Source organism: Salvia hispanica, chromosome 4, assembly GCF_023119035.1.
Source record: "Salvia hispanica cultivar TCC Black 2014 chromosome 4, UniMelb_Shisp_WGS_1.0, whole genome shotgun sequence".
NCBI classification, from domain to species: Eukaryota; Viridiplantae; Streptophyta; class Magnoliopsida; order Lamiales; family Lamiaceae; genus Salvia; species Salvia hispanica.
This window is the reverse complement of record NC_062968.1, coordinates 50,195,140-50,216,789: the sequence shown is the minus strand read 5'-3', so window position 1 is coordinate 50,216,789 and position 21,650 is coordinate 50,195,140. Positions and strand designations below refer to the sequence as shown.

General features: G+C 37.7%; 4 protein-coding genes and 2 long non-coding RNA genes across 7 annotated transcripts; 3 read left to right on the top strand and 3 right to left on the bottom strand.

The window, feature by feature from the left end:
• The first annotated feature begins 1,712 nt into the window (after positions 1-1,712).
• On the top strand, positions 1,713-3,648 carry LOC125219669 (GDSL esterase/lipase At5g45670-like). The gene is made up of 4 exons (XM_048121715.1): positions 1,713-2,154; positions 2,560-2,796; positions 2,932-3,184; positions 3,307-3,648. The coding sequence occupies exons 1-4, from the start codon at positions 1,756-1,758 to the stop codon at positions 3,537-3,539; spliced, it is 1,122 nt and encodes a 373-aa protein (XP_047977672.1). The 5' UTR covers positions 1,713-1,755; the 3' UTR covers positions 3,540-3,648.
• A 756-nt stretch (positions 3,649-4,404) lies between these two features.
• On the top strand, positions 4,405-7,516 carry LOC125219663 (G-type lectin S-receptor-like serine/threonine-protein kinase At1g34300). Its single transcript, XM_048121707.1, has 2 exons — positions 4,405-5,410; positions 5,645-7,516. Exons 1-2 carry the CDS (start codon positions 4,545-4,547, stop codon positions 6,960-6,962), a joined length of 2,184 nt encoding a protein of 727 aa, XP_047977664.1. The 5' UTR covers positions 4,405-4,544; the 3' UTR covers positions 6,963-7,516.
• On the bottom strand, positions 4,985-5,628 carry LOC125219672. The gene is made up of 3 exons (XR_007176176.1): positions 5,555-5,628; positions 5,152-5,475; positions 4,985-5,075 (listed from the first exon to the last, which is right to left on the bottom strand). It is a non-coding gene; the product is annotated as an uncharacterized LOC125219672 (long non-coding RNA).
• A 2,324-nt stretch (positions 7,517-9,840) lies between the features above and the next one.
• On the bottom strand, positions 9,841-10,927 carry LOC125217647. Its single transcript, XR_007175780.1, has 2 exons — positions 10,872-10,927; positions 9,841-10,052 (listed from the first exon to the last, which is right to left on the bottom strand). It is a non-coding gene; the product is annotated as an uncharacterized LOC125217647 (long non-coding RNA).
• Positions 10,928-13,891: 2,964 nt separating this feature from the next.
• On the top strand, positions 13,892-15,841 carry LOC125223157 (F-box protein CPR1-like). Of its 2 annotated transcripts, none has more exons than XM_048126164.1 (2): positions 13,892-14,153; positions 14,472-15,841. In XM_048126164.1, exons 1-2 carry the CDS (start codon positions 14,142-14,144, stop codon positions 15,720-15,722), a joined length of 1,263 nt encoding a protein of 420 aa, XP_047982121.1. In that variant the 5' UTR covers positions 13,892-14,141; the 3' UTR covers positions 15,723-15,841. The 2 variants fall into 2 exon arrangements, with proteins under 2 accessions (XP_047982121.1, XP_047982122.1); XM_048126165.1 differs by having other exon boundaries at positions 13,895-14,153; positions 14,858-15,841.
• Positions 15,842-15,992: 151 nt separating this feature from the next.
• Positions 15,993-18,891, bottom strand: LOC125223156 (dihydrolipoyllysine-residue acetyltransferase component 5 of pyruvate dehydrogenase complex, chloroplastic). Its single transcript, XM_048126163.1, has 6 exons — positions 17,849-18,891; positions 17,016-17,207; positions 16,825-16,912; positions 16,674-16,744; positions 16,485-16,568; positions 15,993-16,376 (listed from the first exon to the last, which is right to left on the bottom strand). Exons 1-6 carry the CDS (start codon positions 18,710-18,712, stop codon positions 16,272-16,274), a joined length of 1,404 nt encoding a protein of 467 aa, XP_047982120.1. The 5' UTR covers positions 18,713-18,891; the 3' UTR covers positions 15,993-16,271.
• Positions 18,892-21,650: the final 2,759 nt, after the last annotated feature.

Below are 21,650 nucleotides of genomic sequence, written 5' to 3'. Positions count from 1 at the left end.
ATCGTAGATTTATTAATTGCTAGTATATAAGTTTGTGATGTCATGGAATATAACAAACTTGCAATTTCAAGGGATATATAATATGTAATTAAATGCATTCCCTAAAATAGGAAGTAGTTACGTACGCAGTAGGAAAATCAAGTTCCATATTGTCTAAAATAAATGCTTCATTTTATTTTTAGTATATTATCAACTTGCACTTACTCAACTATAATAGTATTAATTAAATGCAAAAGTTGACTAATTATTTGGATACATACATTTATCCAATGTGCAAATCCAATAAGATTTATTTGCAGTTGATTTTCCTGATTAAAAAATCAGGACGCATAATGGACACACACAGAACGTATAATACAATATATCATTATTAAATTAGAGAAGACTGTAATTCAATCAAAGACTTTGAAGAAACGATTTTCTAATTCGGCTGCTGGAGATTGTATTGATTGATTATTTGAATCCATTTGATAGAGTATTAACTAAATGCAATTTTTCTCTTTTGCAAAAAATATTATACCTTCTTGATTTAGGCAATTTTATTTCTCGAGGAATTGCAAATTGAGTTGGAATAAATATAGGGCAATTACGTAAACAATTAGTAGTACAATTTTTTTCTTTCTTTCTTGCGGTTGATGCATTCTATGGGTAGTGTATGAGATGGATAATAGAAAAATAATACTCCCTCCGCTATCCACATTCTAAGTAACACATTTTTTTGAATGTATCATTTTAAATGACACATTTATAAAAACAGAACATCACTCTCTCTACTTTCTCCCTCCCTCTTACCTTGTTTTCTCTATTTAACTCATAAAACAACAATAGATAAATCTCATGTCGAAAAAGAAATGTTCCACTTAAAATGGAATAGAGGGAGTACTACTATACGTCTATACACATGATATTTGTGTTCATCTGCATCTACTTCGTTTTTATATCTCGACGAAATTGCCTCCATTCTAATTTCTATAAAAGGAAAAAAACTATTTTAACACAGTAATATTACGTGTTTTTAAAGAAGTCCCAAGTATCAAATCTAACACGCCAACACTTTTATTTTTGGTGCGCAAAAATCGGCTGGATTTCGTGTTATTTTTGCTAAAATATATTAATAACGTTACACTAATAGCATTTGGAAAACAAAATTATACTAATAGCCACTTATTTTCTACTAGAGGGATATTAATAGCTATTTTTCTTAGTCAATATATAAATAGTAATCAAATGTTTTAAAAATTTAAATGTCAGCCAAACTATATAGCTAGTATCTTACCAAAATATCCTATACAAGTTAAAATATAAAAATAATTCAAGTCGAAGGGTTAATCAAACTCATCCAATTTTGATTTTTACATGAATTTGCAATGATATTCCACAAAATCGTTCAATTCGTATGTTTGTGGTGGCATGAACTATTGATTTTTGTATTAACATGTTTTATAATTTCGTTAAAAATAAAATAGTTTATTTACTGAGAAAGTGGCGAGATTTTATGAACTTTGATTATTAGCAATATGTATGAAGTAACAAAGAAAAATGACTATTTTTTTTACCATTTCTAGGAACTTGATACTGTACAGGTTACTTGACTAATTCTAGACGGTCAACAGAGTTAGAAACCCGAAATTATTTTATTTTAATTTAAAGTATAATTTACTAATTTTACGTCCTTTTCCACCTCTATAAATAGACATCAAAGATCACCAAACCTACATATCACCTGTCCAAATTGAGCAAGACCACCTCAATCAAATGATCATGATCATGTCCCAAAATCTCTCACTCTTTTGTGTCTTTCTCATTTTTGGCTTGTTGACACCATCAACTTGTCTCAACACACCGAAAAAAGGTTACAAAACCAAAGGCATGTTTGTTTTTGGGAGTTCATTAGTTGACAATGGCAACAACAATTTCCTTGCAAACTCCTTAGCCAAGGCAGATTTCTCCCCATATGGAGTTGATTTCCCTCTTGGCCCTTCTGGAAGGTTCACCAATGGAGAAAATGTGATTGACATTTTGGGGAAGAAACTGAAAATCCCTGACTACATCCCACCTTTCACTGATCCCTCAACAAGGGGGACCAAGATAGTGCGAGGTGTCAACTTTGCTTCTGGTGGTTCTGGGATTCTTGATGCTACCGGTGCTCTTGCTGTTAGTCTCTTATCTCTCTCTCTCTCTCTCTCTCTCTCTTGATGCTTTGGATGTGTTGCATATTGATTTTTTTAGGACTAGCTTTTCTTTTTAAGAAAAGTTACAAATTCAGTCTGGTTTTGGTTTTAGCAAAAATCCGAACCCAAATCCGAATACTTACCCCTGGTTTTTCCTCTATGCATTGATAGTAGGTGGTGAACTCATGTGATCCAGTCACATGATCATTTTCAATGTTTTATATGTTAGGAATGTTGGTTGTAGAGTTTAAAAAGAATGTGTTGTAACAATAAAGTTTACTTGATTAAAATATGAACACACTATAAGGAATCATGGTCCACCAAGAAGCTGCATTTTCTTGAAAAAGAATGGTTTTTTAATGCTTCTACAAATTCCAATTTTATTCAGGGAAATGTGACCAGTTTGAATCAGCAAATCAACAATTTTGAGAAGGTGACTCTACCAGAACTTGAGCTGCAATTGGGGAGCAATAACAGCAAAGAAATTCTGTCTAAATTCTTGTTTGTGGTTGGAAGTGGAGGAAATGACTACTCACTGAATTACTTTCTGGGGTTGGCCGGCAGTAATGTCAGTCTTGAAGCATTTACTAACACTCTGACATCCACTCTCTCTACCCAACTCAAGGTATTAACATTTCTTTAAGCTTTTAATGCAAGTTACTTAGGGTGTTTAAGTTATTAATTAGATTTCTTGTAATGTTGTTTTTAGCTTTCATGCACTTTTTTAGTGTCTATATGTTTTACATTTTGTGTTATGCAGAGGTTGCACGAGTTGGGGGCACGGAAGTTCGTGCTGATGGCGATCAATCCGAATGGCTGCAGTCCGATGGCCTTGGCCAGGGTCCCGACACAAGAGGGGTGTGTGGAGAATCTGAACAGAGCATCTGTTATGTTCAATGCCAACTTGAAGAACTTGGTGGATGATATCCGGCCTCAAATGCCCGGGTCTAATCTTGTTTTCGTCAATGCTTACAAGATGATGAGTGATATAATCAGATTTCCTAGATCTAGAGGTATATCTTTTCTTCTTGTTCATCACAAAGTGGTTTCTCCTGTCAAGCATCAGTTTCTAGTTAAATATTTTTAATTGTGGTTTAACATACTCTAAAAGGCTGAATCTTTTATTGTCAATAAGGTTTCCGCGAAGCAAGTAGTGCGTGCTGCGAAGTAAGGCAGGTGAGTGAAGGCGGGACGGGCATCTTGTGCAAGAGAGGAGGCTCGATTTGCCCCAACAGAAGTGAATATGTGTTTTTTGATGGATTGCATCCAACAGAAGCTGTAAATGTTGTTATTGCAACCAAGGCTTTCTCTTCCCCACTGAGAGATGAGGTCTACCCTTTTAACGTCAGGAAGCTCTCACAAATTTAAGGCTTTTCCTACTTCTGTCACGTTCATTGTAAAACTTGGTATTGTTAATAAAAGGATGGAATCCTCTGATTTCCTCATCCTCAATTAATCACAAGCTGGTTTAAGGTTACTTTCCGAGCCCTTCATGCTTTGGACGAGGCTATTTATGGTGTATGATATATGAGCTAAAAACAAACCATAATTTTGAAGTTAGTTGAAAATTAACTACTTGTTGTTGGAAAAGTGAAAAGTCAACCAAGAAAGGACTAACAATTCCAAAAGGAAAAATAACAACAGTGCTTAATACTATTATAGTTGAAATATCAACGAAGGAATTAAAGACTACATATTTCAAAAGCACACTCATTTCAAATCACCCACCATTAGTGTGGAAGTGTGTGGAAAAGATGACATTTTTTTCCTTTAAGGATATCTGGATGGTCTTTGCTTGAGTTTTTTGTGGTATCACCTCCAAATGAAAACCTGCAATTAATTTCATTACTTGTATAGTCATGTGGTCCATTCCAAGAAAAGGAATTGACTCACAGGTTTACCTCACTTTTAGAGATTTGGAAAATCAATATAAAAAAGAAAGACACGTGTTTTGTTATTTTGCTGGATTCAATCTTAAAGGTTTAGTTGAGCTTACTATTCTTGAAACTGTTTATAAGTCAAGCTGTGGGTCTTGCTTTTTGACAATAAGGTTCTTAGAAAGTGACTAGAATTATAATTCCTCAAAACCATTATTAGTCACCCATTTATTATCTAGAAAAGTACAAAAATATCCACAAAATTCCATGCATTTCCCTCACTTGCAATTGTTTAAATGCTGATTTTGTAAATCTTGGTGGAAGGGTGTTTAAGAGCTTCCAAATTTTGGGTCCCATCTCATAAATATCATTCACTAATACAGAATACAATTGCATTATTGCAAATCCATTGTTTGCAGCTGTGTTTCTGTTGCTTATGTTTTTAACCTAGCCATAACATAAGGATCTGCAGAAAGTTTGGGAAAAAATAAAAAAAATGGAGCTGTCATCATTGAATATTTTCATGCTGTTTTTCATCTTGTTTTCAGCTACATCTACAGCACAAGATATTCCTCCTGGCTCAACTCTTTATGCCTCAAATCCACAGCAATCATGGGCTTCTCCCAATAAATCTTTCACTCTTTCCTTCATTCAACAACCCAAAAATGTCTACTTTGCTGCCATCACCTACAACAGTGTTCCTATCTGGAAAGCTGGTGGTGATCCGGGTGGCGCTGTCAATTCCTCAGCCGAGCTGAGGTTTCTGCAAGACGGAAACCTCCAGCTAGTTGTGGTTGTGGGTCCCACGACGTCGTTGGTGTGGCAGTCCAATACCTCTAGACAAGGTATCAACTCTGCCTCACTTGACAACTCCGGCAACTTCATGCTCAAGAGTGGAAATGTTTCTGTTTGGACAACCTTTGACAATCCCACTGATACTATTGTGCCTGAGCAGAATTTCACGACTGGAAACGTCTTACGTTGTGGATTCTACTCTTTTCGCTTGTTGAGTTCAGGTAAAATATCTCTGAGATGGAACAATTCTGTTGAGTATTACACATATAGAGGGATCAATGTGACCAGTGATTTGAATGTGAGCTCACCTAGTTTAGCTATGCAGCCTGAGGGAATACTGTCCCTTCTCGATCCGTTGCTCTTGAACAATGTCTTAATGGCTCGAGGTAGTGATTATGGCGATTCGAGTGATGGTATCCTGAGGTTTGTGAAGTTGGATTGTGATGGGAATATGAGGATGTATAGCTCTGCATTGAGTGATGGAGTTGGAAACAGAGTTGTGAGGTGGACTGCTGTGAGTGATCAGTGTGAGGTTTTCGGGTTCTGTGGAAGCTACGGAGTCTGCAGGTACGATGAAGCAGACCAAGTCCCCACGTGTGGATGCCCTTCTAGAAACTTTGATCCCATTGATCCTAATGATGGCAGGAAAGGTTGTAGAATGATAGGTGATATAAAGAGCTGTCAGACAACAGTGCTGGCTTTGAACAATACCTTGTTCTTGACTTACCCTCCTCAGATTGATTCTGATTATTTCACAGCAAATATCAGAGCATGTAGGTCTAACTGCCTTGTTGATTCCAGGTGTGTTGCTTCGAGTTCAATGGCTGATGGAACGGGCGCTTGTTATATGAAAAGATCGGATTTCATCAGTGGCCACCACTCACCAATCCTCACCAGCACGTCGTATGTGAAGGTGTGTGATCCGGCCCTGCCTAATCCTCCGTTTTCTTTAAGAAACCATGAGGGGGGATCTGCAGGGCTCAAGATTGGTGTCATAGTGTTGGGGAGTGGTTTGCTTATAGTCATTTTAATTGGAGTGTTTCTGTGGATTACATGTAGAGGTAAGCAAAGTTATGAGAGTTTGGTATCTGAGTACTCCTTTTCAGACTATGCATCTGGTGTTCCTGTGCATTTCTCTTACAAGAAGCTCCAGCAGTTGACAAAAGGGTTCGTGGAGAAGCTCGGAGAAGGTGGATTCGGGTCTGTTTATAAAGGAGTTTTGTCGAACAAAGTAGTTGTTGCTGTGAAGCAGCTAGAGGGGATAGGTCAAGGGGAGAAGCAGTTCAGAATGGAGGTAGCTACAATTAGTAGCACTCATCACTTGAATCTTGTGAGATTGGTTGGTTTTTGCTCTGAGGGAAAGCATAGGTTGCTTGTTTATGAGTTCATGAAGAATGGCTCTCTTGACAGCTTTCTCTTTCCCTCGCTGTCATCGGGTGAGAAGGTGTTGGGTTGGGCTTGTAGATACAGCATTGCCTTAGGCACGGCGAAGGGGATGACGTACCTTCATGAAGAGTGTCGCGACTGCATTCTCCACTGCGATATAAAGCCAGAGAACATACTCTTGGATGAGAACTACAATGCAAGAATCTCTGATTTCGGGCTAGCAAGGCTGTTGAACTTGAATGATCATAAGCATAGGAGCCTGATCACGGTGAGGGGAACGAGAGGGTACTTGGCTCCTGAGTGGATAGCTAACCTTCCGGTGACTTCCAAAGCCGATGTGTACAGCTATGGCATGGTGCTGCTGGAGATTGTGAGTGGGAGGAGGAACTTTGAGGTCTCTCCTGAGACGAACAACAGAAGGTTCTCGTTGTGGGCATACGAGGAGTTTGAGAAGGGAAATGTGGGAGCAGTTGTTGACAGAAGGCTAGTGGAGAGTGAGATTGATTTTGTGCAAGCAACGAGGGTGCTGCAGGTGAGCTTCTGGTGCATTCAAGAACACCCGTCGTTTAGGCCTACGATGGGGAAGGTTGTGCAGATGCTTGAAGGGATTGCTGATGTGCAGAAACCACCTCCACCCTTGTTCTTGAGTGATGGATCAGCTCAATCTTCTGTTGTGATTTCATCAGTTTCGTCGTCCCAAATGGTGGCTGTTTCATCATTGGCTTCGTCCTGAATGCTCAAGTTTGGGTTGAGAGCTGTGGGGACATGATCATCTTTTGATTGAACATCTTGGTTTAGTTTAATTATGTAGTTGATTGCTTAATCCTGATTTTCTCCTGTCTGAAGCTGATATAGGATTCTTGGAATAGTGAGTGCTTGAATAGAAGAATTCAAGCAACAAGTGTTTTTTGGACAGTTTAGATTAAAAGGAGTTTTTAGTGGCCTTTTCCCATACGTAATATGCAGCTATCGGGTTGCCTCGTCAAATAGTACTTCATTCATAAAAGAGAATCTTTATTAGTAAAACATATCTAGAGGTTCTTGTAGAATATTTTATAGGGGAGCGTTAGGGTTCTATTTACCTTTAGTGTTTATTTCCTTTTTAATATTATCCATTAGATTAGAGATGTGGACGGTCAAGATGAAGACTAAATAACTAATCCTGTGTTGCATTATTTGTCTTAATTTATTTGTGCATTATGAGGGTATATGAGTAAAATTCTACTGGATGATACGCGTTTCAAAACGGAAATAGCGATAATTAAGTGGGATTTTCAAACCTTCCAACTGTTCTCTCTCTCTCCCACTCCATTCCATCAACCCACGATGAACCCTCTTCTCCACCATTTAAACTACGCTGAAACCCTAGCCGCCTCTCAAACCCACCGACAAACCACCAAAAACGTCGTTTTTTGGCGTGAAAAGCTTTGTCGTTCGATGATTCGCAGTGCTGAAGTTCCGATTTTTAGTTGCGTGGGCTGATTGAGTTCCGATTTTCAGTCGCACAGGCCGATTGAGTTTCGATTTGCAACAAGGTGGGTTGCTAAAGTTCTGATTTTGTTTAAGAAACACTTTTAAGCGTCGATTGTCAACATTTATGAGACCACATAGTAGACAATTCACTGTTTTTAGAGTCGATTTACCTTTTTTGCAATAATGCACAGAAGTTTTGGTCGATTTCTCTGTGAAAAATGAAATGGTGCTCATTTGATTTAGGGTTCTGACCATTACTGAAGGTTTTAGTTGATTAATGAGTTATATTTGGTTTTTTGTTTGATTCTTGCGGGTGAAACTTTACTGATTTCGTCGATTTTTCTGTAAATAACGAGTTTGTGTTCAGTTTGTTTATGATTCTGTCCATTATTGACGATTTTGGTTGATTATTGAGTTATAGCTGTGTTTTTGTCATTTTGGTTGACGAAATTTTACTGATTTTGATCGATTTCGTTGGTGTGTCTGACATAACCTCAATGACGAAAAGAGGCAGTTCCTTCAAAAGCCAACCAACACAGACTACATGTGATAAATCTCTTGCATTCATCTTGAATTTGTTCAAATCTGAAATTGAGCATTATTTGTTTTTTTTTTTACATTATTGTACACTGGTGTATGGGCATTGGTTGTTAAATTATAATAAGTAGTGGTATATTTGAATTTATGAATTATTTGCTTGATGTGGTACATTACTAAGCAGTTTCTTGAATTTTTGGTTTTTTATGCATGTCATAGATGTACATTATTTAGCTGATATTATGCATTAGTTAGTTAAAATTGTACATTATTGAGTAATGGTGTCTAAGCATTAGAATATAAGTTAAACTATGCATTGGTTAAATTTGATTTTATGCATTATTTACTCATTTTTTAAATATTAATTAGCAAGATTTGTGCATTAGAGAATACTCATGTGATACATCTCTGTGTCTTATTTTGGACAGCAACTAAGCAGCGTCGGGTTGATTTTGAGGAAGCGGTAGACGATGTTCTTCCAAGGGTTTAAGATTCTCAGTGTTTGATTGTATGGAGTGAAGGGGTTGGCAGCGGAAGCGCTCACATAAATCAATTACATAATAATTCTGATCTATTTAGCGGATTATTTAGACAAATTATATTCGCGTAATTATCACATGTATCATGCTCATAACTCAAATAAAATATGCTTTAAATTAATTGAAACCTAAAACATGCTTTTCTAGGGTTTAGCCATTATACCTTGAAGATTTTCCAAAGAATAGAAGATAGCTAGCACCTTCTCCACGTGAAGATCTTTAGTACAAAACCACGGATCTTCTGACTGGTTCCCGGACTGTGAACTCGATATCAGGGTGGGCTGATCTCACCAGTGCACTAGGACTTAAATAGAGAAGACAGAAATCATTTCCCACGGAGGAGAAAAATTCGACCACTACTAGGAGTATAGGGGGCCGAAAATTTTGAGTAAAAATACAAGTGTATTTTTCTGTCTCCTTTATTCTCCTATTTATAATAAGTCACATATTGGGCCCAGACAGAGATCTATGGAAGGCTTTGGATATGGGCTCCTCCAATTAGCTTTTTACTAATTAAATTAAACCCAATTTAATATAAGCTTGAAATTGGAATATTACGAGCAGCCACTACAGAAGTAATATTGCACTCCCCATCCAAATCCGAAATTACAAGTACTTCGGGTTTCCATTACTTTATATTTATTTCCGCGCTTAAGATAGAAACATCCATTAATCAATTATTGTCTGCTATGGACTTAATTAATTAATATCTTATTTATTCCAAGAGAGGACTCAACAAGAAAATCTTATTTATTATTCATAGAGTAATTAAACTCCAACTAGCTAGGTTCCGAATAATAAAACCTTATTTCAAGCTTCTCTTGAGGATGTTATCAAACGAGACTCACCTCGCGCACGATTCAACATAATAGCAATCCTAGCACCGCTAGATATTAATCACCACTACCCAATATACCAGGCTTATTGGGTTGCGAAAAACCCGCACCATTTGGGGTAAGTCAAAGTAGTGCATAATCAATACCGTATGCTCAATGTCACACCTCAACCCCTATGACTTATGCACTTACTATAAATAAATTCAAATTTCCAAAAGCACACATATTATAAAATTTCAAAACCAACATTTATCAAGTACATATTTCAAACTTTCTAAACTGTAGTAGGACCTTCTCACTACTCTATAGATTATACATTTATCTACATGCAAAAATGATGAGGAGGAGAAGGTTGCCAAAACGCGTCAGCCGCCGAACCTGATAACACGTAGTTCCTACGACCAATCGTCAACCAAAAACCTCACTAATCTCTTATTCCTGAAAAATATTAGTGGTTTATATGAGCCACAACTCAGTATATATAAACCATACTTTTAATTTCAAATCACAAAAATCAAACATATTCTCTAGCCACAATATTCAACAATAAACAACATATATTAAAAATAATTCGTATAGCTATGCATTATGCTACTCTGTTCAGTTTATTATTCTGTGACAAATCAAGCCTGGTGGTATCTGCCCGGGATTCCTCTATGACCCGAAGGTCCCTCTGTAATTGGACTCATAGGTCCCTCTGTATTTGACCCGAAGGTCCCTCTATATTGGACTCATAGGTCCCTCTGTATTTGGACTCATAGACCCCTCTAAAATTTCAGATCCAGTGCAAGGCTGTCACAGATCCTCTTTAATCACATGATTCATGTACTTTCAAAACCCCATGTAGCATATATCAATGTCATCAACTACATATCTATATTATATTCAATCAAATAATTCCAACATAATATATAAAACATATCCATACAAATTTCACACCATATAATTCAATTACTCATTCAAATTCAACAATTAGCAATCACTCAAATATCACATATAAAATTAAAAGTGTGATTTATACACACCTGATTATGATAGGTAAATTTATTGAGCTCCTGATTCTGATTCTTACTTTATAACTATCGATCCTATAAATTTTTAAATGCAGGATTTAATTAGGATGAAAAAAATAACTATACAACTAACATCTACCTAGAATCAAAATATATATACCATCGTATATTAAATAAAACATACGACTAAAAATAAGTGTGTTACGTGCAGATTGTATCTTAATTAAATTTATCATCTACTTACCAAAATTTTTCTCTATACTTTTCCGTACTTCCTCTAAACTCTCTCAAAACCCTTTCTTTTTTTATAAATGATAAACAATATAAATATTTGTACACAAATATATACATCGGCTATTTTACCGACTTATGCTAATTAAAATAATCTCTTAAGTACAAGTGTCATATACTATGCTAACTATTCAACACGTAACCCATATAAATAATAATATAAGAATGTAGTACATTATACTAACCAAAACGTACATGAACAATTTATTTAGCACATGTAGCTTTTAATTCAAATGCATATATATATATATATATATATATATAATATTTTTAAGTACGTATATCAATACTAGTAATATATGGTACACATGCACATATATTTAAATAATTATGGAATTTATACACTAACTTAATTATATAGTATATACACATTCATATTTAAAATTTTCGTGAATTAAAATTATCTATACATTTGATTATACCGAATCAATCATAAAAATAAATATATTCTCTATGACATACTTAATATCTCTGTAGTATAAATGACAATATAATATGCAATATGATAATATGCAAAATAATGCAGCTTTCGGGTTAGGGATGTCACACTCAATGCTAACGTACATTGATTGAGAAATAATTTACGAGACCTCGTCTTTCAGTAGATAGCATAAAGACTGTCTCGTTGTTAGATCCATTCAGTGCTATACCACACCAACGTCATCTTATTTCAAGTAAGGATTAGAAATAATCGGACTGACATTGCAACCTTTCACGATAGGTAGTCTAAGCCTATCTAGGTTGTGTAATTATTCTTTTTCTTTGTTTAGAACTGACCGTGTTAGCTTAAAGTGAACGACGCCCACAACCGGTCTACTAAAACAAAGACTTAGACTTTGTTAAGTTACTTATACATTTAAATATGCAATAAACATCCATTAAATGTAAAACATAACAATGACAAAAATAATCTATTTATTCATTTGGAAAATAAAATAAGAGTTTTAACAGTATTCAATCACTCGAAAGGTGATTTCTAGTATACAAACTCTAACATGGAGCAAGTTTAATTTACTCCCCAAGAGTTTAGCAATCCCGTGGGCTAGGGTGTACTATGGAGTAAGTAACACAACCGTCGGCAAAGTCCACGAGTTCCAGTCATACCTCTAGGGTTTAGTTATCATATACGTTAGGGTAGTTTTAACTGATAAACATAATGTACAAATATTCCCGTGTAATGGATTTTATTTTCTTAGTAATGGACGATTTTCGTGTCCTGTAATGTATATGTTTTTGAGACGTTTTTGTTCTGATTTTATGAGTAATTTTATATTATAAACATAATGTGAAACTATTTCAGTCAGGGACGGATCCAGCATGTATCAAGAAGGGGCAAATGCCCCTCCTCCATTTTCCTCACATATATATAATTTATATAATATAAAATTTATATAGTTTAATTTCTCACTAATTGCCCCATCTAAAATACTTGAATTTTGCCTATATATATTTTTGCCCCTCCCAGTATAAATTCCTGGCTCCGTCCCTGATTTCAGTGTAATGAATTTTATTTACTCAGTAATGGACGATTTATGTCCTGTAATCTATATGTTTATGAGACGTTTTTGTCGTGATTTTATGAGTAGTTTTAACTGATAAACATAATGTACAAATATTTCAGTGTAATGAATTTTATTTACTTAATAATGGACGATTTGTGTCCTGTAGTAATGGACGATCTGTACATTATTCACTTATTCGTGCACATTATTGGATACTATTAGTACATTATTTACTGTACCAAATCTTAAACGCATTAAAAAATGAAATTTAATTCATATTGTGGTGCTGTAACCTAGCCCCATGGGTTGCTAAACCCAAGATGAATGATTCAAACTCTCTGCCCTTTGTGATGGTTCCGTTTGTGAGTGGGTACTACAACCTAGCCTCATGGATTGCTGAACCCAAAGGGTATGGATTCAACTCTCGCAAACATTAAATACTTACACAGGTACACCATTTAGTATTACACATGTACATTAAAGGGCACTTGGCTTACATCGTTTAGTTCTACTTAGCCTAAACATTATTCCATGAAACACGTACATAATTCAAAAATGAATTTTGATGTATGGGTTAGTAATATGACCTAGCCCTATGGATTACTAAACCCTATTGGAATGGTTCTAACTCCCTTCCCGTAGTCAAGGTTTTGTTAGTGAGACAGTACTATACCCTAGCCCCATGGATTGCTAAACCCTTTGGAGAATGGATTAACTTCTGTCACACATTAAACCCATTATAATGTGCATTATTTAAATACGGCATATACATTATACAACACTATATAAAATCACAAAAAAACGGCTCAACAAACATATACATTACAGATCAGAAATCGTCCATTACAGAGTAAAAAATAACCATTAAACAGTAATATGTGTACATTATGTTTATCAATTCAAACTACTCCCTAGCCGAGATGATATCTAAACCCTAGAGGAATGACTGAAACTCGTTCACTTTGGCAACGATTGTGTTATTTACTACATACTAGACCCTAGCCGAGATGATATCTAAACCCTATAAACGATTGATGCTATTATGCTTGAGAAACCTCCTCCCACTGGCCGTGTAAGTCGAAGGAACATGGCTGAGAGCCAAGGTAGCAGCAGTTCATGCAGTGACAGAGACAGCTTAGTCTCAAGTGAGAAAAACACAGTGAACCGTGGTCATAAGTCCCCTGATATGGAGACAGCTTCAGTTGATGAAAATGTTGAATGCAGTTCAACGTCAAAGACGGAGGAGGACCCACAAATCTAAAAGTTTATAGTTTTACATGCCAATATCCTAGTAGTACATAATTTTAGGGACCAAAATTGAAATACTAGTTGCTATTATTAAAAAACATAGGAGTACTATTTATTTTATAAGCTTGCAAACAAATTTATGTGCCGCCATACAGTAATCTAATTTTATCACCCAAAATGAAAAGAGTATATGTCAAATTCCCAATTTGACACTTATAGTAGTTCGCATCATGCGGTCGTTCCCATGAAAAAAACTTTTACCATTTGAAGAAACATTGGTGCTGTTGCTGCTCACAGAAGTTGGGCAGCTCATCATGCTTCCCTTTCTATATATGGCTATACATTTCTCAACCTTTTCATGAAACCAAATTTCAATTTTTGAGCTTAGTTTTTTTCCCTCGATTTCCAGCTCCAGCTGCAACGCATCAGCGGCAACCACCGTTTTCGCACCCTACTTCACCGCATTCCGCAAGATGAAGCATGAGGTTTCTTTGTATTGTTATTTAATTAGATTTTTCTCTGCTTATGCTTATTTGATTGCATTCTCCTGATTTTATTCTCTACTTATTTCGATCTCTGTTTTGTGAAGAACTTATGTTTGGATCAAATCCAGATATTTTGCATTTAACTTGTTGCTCAATTTGTTATCAACCACACCAAATTCGATCCATAATTTGCTGGATGTGTTAGGGTTTAAGACTAAAATCTGTTTGATGATGTTGCGTTATCAAGCTTTTAAATCTGATAAAAGTACCGAAATTTCTTGGCTAACTGGAGCATAACTACGTGTTTTCTTTGATCAGAGAGGTAAAAAATCTAGAAAACAGAGAGAAGCTTCCAAAAATCAAAAATCAGGCGAAGGTTTGTTGTCATTTCTACCACCTGAAATCATAATCAACATCCTCTCGTCAAGACTCCCATTTCGAACCACTATGAGCTGCAAGAGCGTTTGCAAGCCATGGCTTGATCTGCTCGAGACTCGTGAGTTTGTGAAGTCTCATATTTCTAAATCAGTCCCCAGCCTCGCTGTCTTTTTGGAGGGAGAATACCCGAAGCCATACAAAGTCTTTGAATATGTAGACGAGCTTAGTCCTAAGCGTGTGCCTCGTTGGAATGTGGTGTTGAACTTCAACCTCCCTTGTACTGAGCCACCTTATAGCTCAGTTGATGGTTTGCTCTTTCTGTGCAGCCGAGGCATAATGTCCCGTGAGATTTTCAAACATGGTATCCTTAGGAGGGAAGATATTTGGTGGCCCCGTGATCTCTTCATATGCAATCCAATTACTCGCGACTACATAAAGCTCCCTTGCCCTCCGGAGTTCTCCTCCTCGAAACGTAGGGTTCATGTGGATACTTTTGGATTTGGAGTGAGTAGAACGACAGGTCAGTATAAGATGGTCCGGGTTTTTCACAAGTTGGTACTGAATACAGAACTGGGTACAGCAGAACTTGTTGAACCAAAGTGCCAAGTATACACAGTTGGAACTGGATCATGGAGTGGGATTTTCTCTATTGGCCCATTTAAGTATGAAGGCAACGCCAAAGGGGCATTTCTTAATGGAAACATTCACTGGATGGTACGCGACATGTACGGCTCCTCTGTGTGGATCTCATGCTTTGATCTCGAAACAGAACTCTTTAGCACGTTCTGTCTCCTGCCTTGCAATGATGGTCGGGAAGAGTGTCTGAATGTGTCTACTTTTAGGGATTGTCTCTGTTTTTGCGACAACTCGTCACACAATGAGATTGTTATTTGGTTGATGAAGGAGTATGGTGACGAGAAGTCTTGGACAAAAGAATTCGTGATCCGAAAAAGAGACGGTGATTACAATGAAGGGCTTATGTGCCCCATCAAAGCTTTCCCAAATGGTGACATCTTGATGGCTCTGGAATACAGCAAGCTGCTGACGTTATACTACTCCAGCAAGACTAAGACGTTTCGCCACGTTGATCTGTTCGGTCTGCAGAGCCGATTCTGCATTCGTGCAGTCGCTTATGCCCCAAGTTTTCTTCCTCTCAAAACTCTCGCAACAGAGAACGTGATTTCCTTCTGATTCCCTGCAAATCTAAGTATGACCAAATGCTGATTTTCTTGATTTCCTGTTGGCATTCTAACTCTTCCTTGATGTCAAAGGCTGTTGATTTAATATATTTAGCAGGATTTTTCAGTTTATTCATTTGAGTTTATGATCAAAAGCATGTTGTCAAGGCAAAAGCCCCTTTGCCATGACAGTATCAGCATATTTATGGAGACAAAAGGCAACAACAACAGATATGCGATCATCAAACAACCACGTCATACATCAAAGAACGACGAAATCATCTAACTCAAATCAGAACTTGTAGCATCAAGACCAAAACAATTCACAGTCACCATTTGAAGCAATAAAAAGACCTCTTATAAACTAAATGTATGCAACACTTTCAACTAGACAAAACAAATAAAATCATATGCGACACTTGCATACAACGTCTTCGTTCTGTATCAGTCAGTGGGCCCTCTTGTCTGAAGATATCTGCATCTTAATTCGCCTTGAAAGAGGAGGTTAACTAAAGAAGGTGATACGGAAACAAAATCTTCAATCTCCAATGATACGACAAATCTAAAGTGTTAGATCTTTAGGATCCTCGATTATCTTGGCCAGGGTTTGTAAGAAGGCAGCCAGATCAGCACCATATATCACACGATGATCTGCTGTTACATTCACCTAGGAATATAGCATACCAACGCGTTATATGAGTGTTTGAGAAGTACTACGTTAACAGAATTTCATACAAAGTTTCAGTATAATCACATGTCATGAGCATGATCTCACCTGCATCTGAGTTTTCAGTCCGATCCGACCATCCTTTGTACCAACAAGAGTAGGTTCAGAAGCTCCAACAGCCATGATCGCACCCTGTGGAAATCCCATATATGGTTTGTTATCATAAGATGACACGGTAAAAGATATTTCCATGGGCAACATGATAATTCCTTCTCGCTTAATATATAAAATTCTTACAGTTCCTGGAGGCAATATGGCATCAAAGCGATCCACACCAAACATTCCGAGGTTAGACAGGGTGAAAGTGCCTATGAAACAATAGATTAACCATGGTAAGCGTAAATCAAATGTAACGAGCATATCTGAGGCAATGAGGTTAACAAGTTACCCGAATTATAGTCCTGAGGCTGGAGCTGCTTCGCTCGTGCCTTATCAACCAATTCCTTCCACTTTCTCGATAATGAATAAATATCGATCTAAGACAAACAAAGGGGGGCACAAAAGGGTGAGCGAAGTAAAAGAAGGACAACCAACAAACATCTCTACCGGAAACTTGATTAAAGACAAGGGATTATCAACCTTGTCAGCATCTTGAAGTACTGGTGTGATCAAACCACCATCTATGGCTACTGCTACTGCAACATTAATATGACTGTTATATGTAAAGCTCTTGCCATCTCTGCAGCTGGAATTCACAACGGGGTGTTGGACCAGAGCAAGTGCTGTTGCCTTGGCTAACAATGCTGTCATAGTCACTCCTTTAGACTTAATCTGAAAATGAATCAGAAAAGATCACAAAAAGCTAAACAATCTGATCCATAAAACCCAAAAAACAAGCATTCCCTAGAGGAATACCTAATTAGAGAACACCAATTCAATCAATTCCTAAACCAATTTAGTCTAGGTTGCACATAACTGCAAAGTATCCCCTATGTGTGTGCCATTTTCTATATCTCAGTTCTTCAAGAAAAATTGCAAACGAGATCATGACTTATATCTATATAACTGTTCAGCCTGTCAACTAACTTCAACAACTTATTTGATACATCAAAACCAACAGAAAGCATTCACCAATTCAATCAATTCCCAAACTAATTATGGCTAGGTCGCAAAGAAACTGCAAATTATCCGCTCATGTGTCATTTCCCTAAAACTCATTTCATCGGTAAAAGTGCAAACAAGATCATGCTTTATAATCTAGTATATAACTTCTACAAACTTCAATGAATTTCACAAAACATTTTCTCAAGTACTCATCTTCTAAATACCTCTTCCTCTTATTCAATCTAGACATTGAGTTATGCGTCTATTCATTTCTAAGCATAAAACTAGACAAACCACCACAAAATGGAACTTTTAGAGCAATTCACCAAGAAATCGAAAAACTTAGCAATCCAGTGAAGCAGCATTACCTTCTTGTATAAAGCATCAAGAGCATCTGTTGTGAAAGTATACCCCACTCTGAATGTTGGCACTGCTAAGCTCTCAACCATGTTTCTACTCACAGCACTCTGCATCGTCGTGAATGGCACCACAGAGCCCAACTCTACGCCACTCGGCTTAGCCACCTCAGCAGCCGTGGTGGCAACATTCACAGCCGCCAAAGCAGCCTCCACATCCTTAGCCACCACTCTTCCATTGGGTCCACTCCCAACAATTCCCTTCAAATCCACCCCCAAATCCTTCGCCAGCTTCTTCGCGTAAGGCGAAGCCACCACCCTCTTGCCTCCCTCAGACGCTGGATGCACAGCTGAGCCCACCGCACCAGCATTGCTGCTGACACTAGCTACAACTGGCGCAGCAGCAGGAACTGGGCTCGGCATTTCTTCGAGCACCACCGGAGCATCGTTGCTTCCAGCGGCGGAGGCTGATGCGGGGGCGGGAGAAGAAGATTTCTTCGATTGGGCGAGGGCAATTTCTTCCTCAGTCTCGGCGAGTAAAGCAATCGTGGATCCAACCGCAGCTGAAAGACCTTCGTCAACAATAATGGCGGCCAAATACCCATCGTAAAACGACTCCACATCCATATCCGCCTTGTCGGACTCAACCACGACAACGGATTCGCCCTTTGCGAGCTTATCGCCCTCCGATTTGACCCAAGAGACGATCTTTCCCTCAGTCATCGTGGAGCTGAGAGCCGGCATGAAGATTTCTCGGATCTTGGATTGAATGAGATGGGGCTTTCGGGGGAGGTGGGCGCCGCCGCCGAGTCGGCGGCGGAGGGAAGGGGGAGCGGTGGGGATGAAAGAAGTGTGGAGAAGGTGGGAATGAGACATGGTTTTAGTGAGAGAGAATTGGGGGAGAGAAGGCAGCGAGTATGTTTGATGAAAATGGTGTTAGAGTGTTTTATGTAAAGAGGAGAAAAGTTCTCTAGAATGCATCGAAGGGAAGACTGAAGAGGCGGAGCTTCCTAGGCCCAACCAACTCTAACGGCAATGACAATAAAATGTGTGAACTCCAGTGTGTGACTTGTGAGTGTTCATTTTTTTATAGAGTAATTAATTTCGAACTACATATACATATTGAAATGTTGTTCATAGTTTACCTCGAATTAGTTCAATAGTCCAATTTGATTTGATAAAATATAGATCAAACAGCTTAAGCTATTGAAGGAACAGTTTCTTACTAATGGTTACACCCATTAGTCCATTAGAGCATCCATCCACAGTGGAGGCCGATCGTTCGGCCCTTGGAGGCCGATTGCGAGGGCCGAGCGACCGGCTTCCCCATTGCCTCCCACCGGTCACCATTGCGGAGGGAGGGTCGATTCCCCCTCCCCAACGCCTCCGCCCCAGCGCCGATCAATGGGCTCAGCTGATAGCCCCATCGGCTTTGCATGGGCCTCCATTGCGGAGGCTCAGGCGCATGGCAGAGCCGATTTTTATTTTTATTTTTAAATTTTATTACTTCTATATATACCTCTTTCCTCCATTTCAGACATTCATCTCTCATCATTTTATCCAATAATTCATCCCTCATCATTTCACACATTCATCTCTCTAGCAAAATGAATCTCAATGATGCCAATTATTCCGGCGAAAACTAGTTTACTGGCCATGGAAGTCAGTTTATGAACCTGCTAGCGGGAAACCAATTTCCCGGAGGCGGCCAATTTCCTGTGGAAAACATATTCGGGTTGGGTTCAAACCAGATTCCATCTCAAGGAGGTCTACCTTTTCTCCACGGCGCCCAATACGCCGGCTTCCCACAAAGCGGCTACGTCGGTGCTGGTAGACCGATGAACACATCGAGTTCCGGCGAAGATGTCTACAATCAGGGTAAGGGCGGTTTCTGGGGCGTATCACACAAAGATACGAACAAAGGAAGCCCAATGGAGCCCCGACACACAAGTCCAGCGATCTTCGCAAGCATTGGCAACACATGGTGTTCGACTGCGCTAAATTTCACGGTATCTACAATGGCCACTTGCGGGAAATACGTAGCGGAGAGAACGAATTCTCCATCAAAGAGTTGTTGTTGAAGGAGTTTAGGGCCACTGTCAACTCAAAAGGGTTCAAGTTCTGGGAAACATATCAACAACTGAAGGATTTTTCCAAATTCAAAACGGCTATGTCGGAGGCGTTGCAGACGAGATCGGTGCAGACACGCCTGACGGTCTCCGAGAGCTATAGCAGCAGCGGACCGGACCCTATAGACTTGTCAGAGGACCAATCGCCAATTGAGTCTACTCTTCATCGCCCAATGGGCATGAAAGCAGCTAAGGCAAAAGCGAAGAAGGGGAAGGGGAAGGGGAAGGTAGAGTCCAGCGGGACGGATGCCCAAACCGCACCGGTCCAGGCTGACAATGCATTGGGTCCTGCTGCCTTCGCACAATCGATGGTGGGCCTCTACAGCATGCACATGAAATCCAATTCCCGATATGTGAAGAAGTCCATCTGGAACACCATCCAACGGTTGAAGAAGAAGATGGGTCTTGACGAGGATGACGAGCCAGAATCCGAGTCCGATTGATGTGTTCTTGTTGTTTTTATATATCTTTATTTTTTTTAATGTAGTACTATATTTTTAAAAAAAATAAAATTTGCTCTTTTTTTTTATCATTTTGTCTTAAAAATGAAATATATAAAAATAAAAATGATGATATGGAAATGAGATGGACACTGAGATAGACTCTGGGTGGACTCTCATTGCAGAGAGATAGGCTCTGGGATGGGTCTGCTGACATGATAGAAAAAAATGGAGATAGGCTCTGAGATGGACTCCGAAGATAGGCCACCATTGCTAGTACTCTTAGTAATCCTAATAATCCAAAAAAGTACTAATAGTACTTTACTTAAAATTTATCATCCTTTATCCTTATAAAGTAAAGTAAGAGAAAAACTAATATAGAAGAGAATCGTATTTATATTATTCTCTTGCTTGCTTTAATTTCTCTACACTTTAACTATTTATCATTATTTTTGCAAAACAATGGCGGAAAAGAAACGTTTAATAGTGGAACTGATGAAATACTATTCTTCTCCGTACAATTTAAGTATGCAATTAATCTCAAACAAATAAAAGTGATCTTTTGATTCACTATACACACATTGAAGTAAATATTTAGATTTTTCTTGAAAAATATAGAATTTTAATTTTTAAAAAATATTTGTTATCTTATAGAAAAATAAGTATATATATTTATAGGTTTGTGTTAAAATGACAACACCTCTTAAAGTGACACCGTGACACCACTTATATAACAATATTATAAACGCTACACAACAATCTATAGATTGCTGTATAGCATGTTGGATATTGCTGCCCGAGAAAAATTGATGTATAGTGTACAACATATTGTTGACCGTCTTTTTAAGTTTTGTTTGCCACGTGGCAGCTTATTATTCGTCCACGTGTACAAATGATTGACTATGAATGGTGGTATTATGTTATTTTAAGAGGTGGTGACACCCTAACACTCCCATTTATTTATATTGTTAAATTATTTTATATACTAGTAGTATTGTAACTTTATTTAAAAATAAAATGACACGCTTAATTATAAGAAAATCATTTTTAGACTTTCTTTGACTGGTAATATCAATCTAATTATTAAAATATTTTTATTTAGAAGTTAATTTATATCTAAAATTTTAGATATTCTAGTTATGCTTAATGAAAAATGTAAAATTATGTTCATATGTATGTAATGAATAAAATAAAAAAAAGGCAAAACACATTCTTAGTTCCTTATACTTTAATCAAAATGTTCAT

Bases quoted from the DNA above. Each gene is read 5' to 3' on its own strand.
- LOC125223156 (XM_048126163.1), bottom strand. From the start codon at position 18,712: ATGTCTCATTCCCACCTTCTCCACACTTCTTTCATCCCCACCGCTCCC. The intron at 16,913-17,015 runs GTTGATAATCCC...TGTTTGTCTTAG, and splicing joins TACTTCAAGATGCTGACAAG to ATCGATATTTATTCATTATC. The intron at 16,745-16,824 runs GTAACTTGTTAA...ATTGTTTCATAG, and splicing joins GCCTCAGGACTATAATTCGG to GCACTTTCACCCTGTCTAAC.
- LOC125219669 (XM_048121715.1), top strand. From the start codon at position 1,756: ATGATCATGATCATGTCCCAAAATCTCTCACTCTTTTGTGTCTTTCTC. The intron at 2,155-2,559 runs GTTAGTCTCTTA...AATTTTATTCAG, and splicing joins ATGCTACCGGTGCTCTTGCT to GGAAATGTGACCAGTTTGAA. The intron at 2,797-2,931 runs GTATTAACATTT...TGTGTTATGCAG, and splicing joins CTCTCTCTACCCAACTCAAG to AGGTTGCACGAGTTGGGGGC.
- LOC125219663 (XM_048121707.1), top strand. From the start codon at position 4,545: ATGGAGCTGTCATCATTGAATATTTTCATGCTGTTTTTCATCTTGTTT. The intron at 5,411-5,644 runs GTACGATGAAGC...TGTTGATTCCAG, and splicing joins GGAAGCTACGGAGTCTGCAG to GTGTGTTGCTTCGAGTTCAA.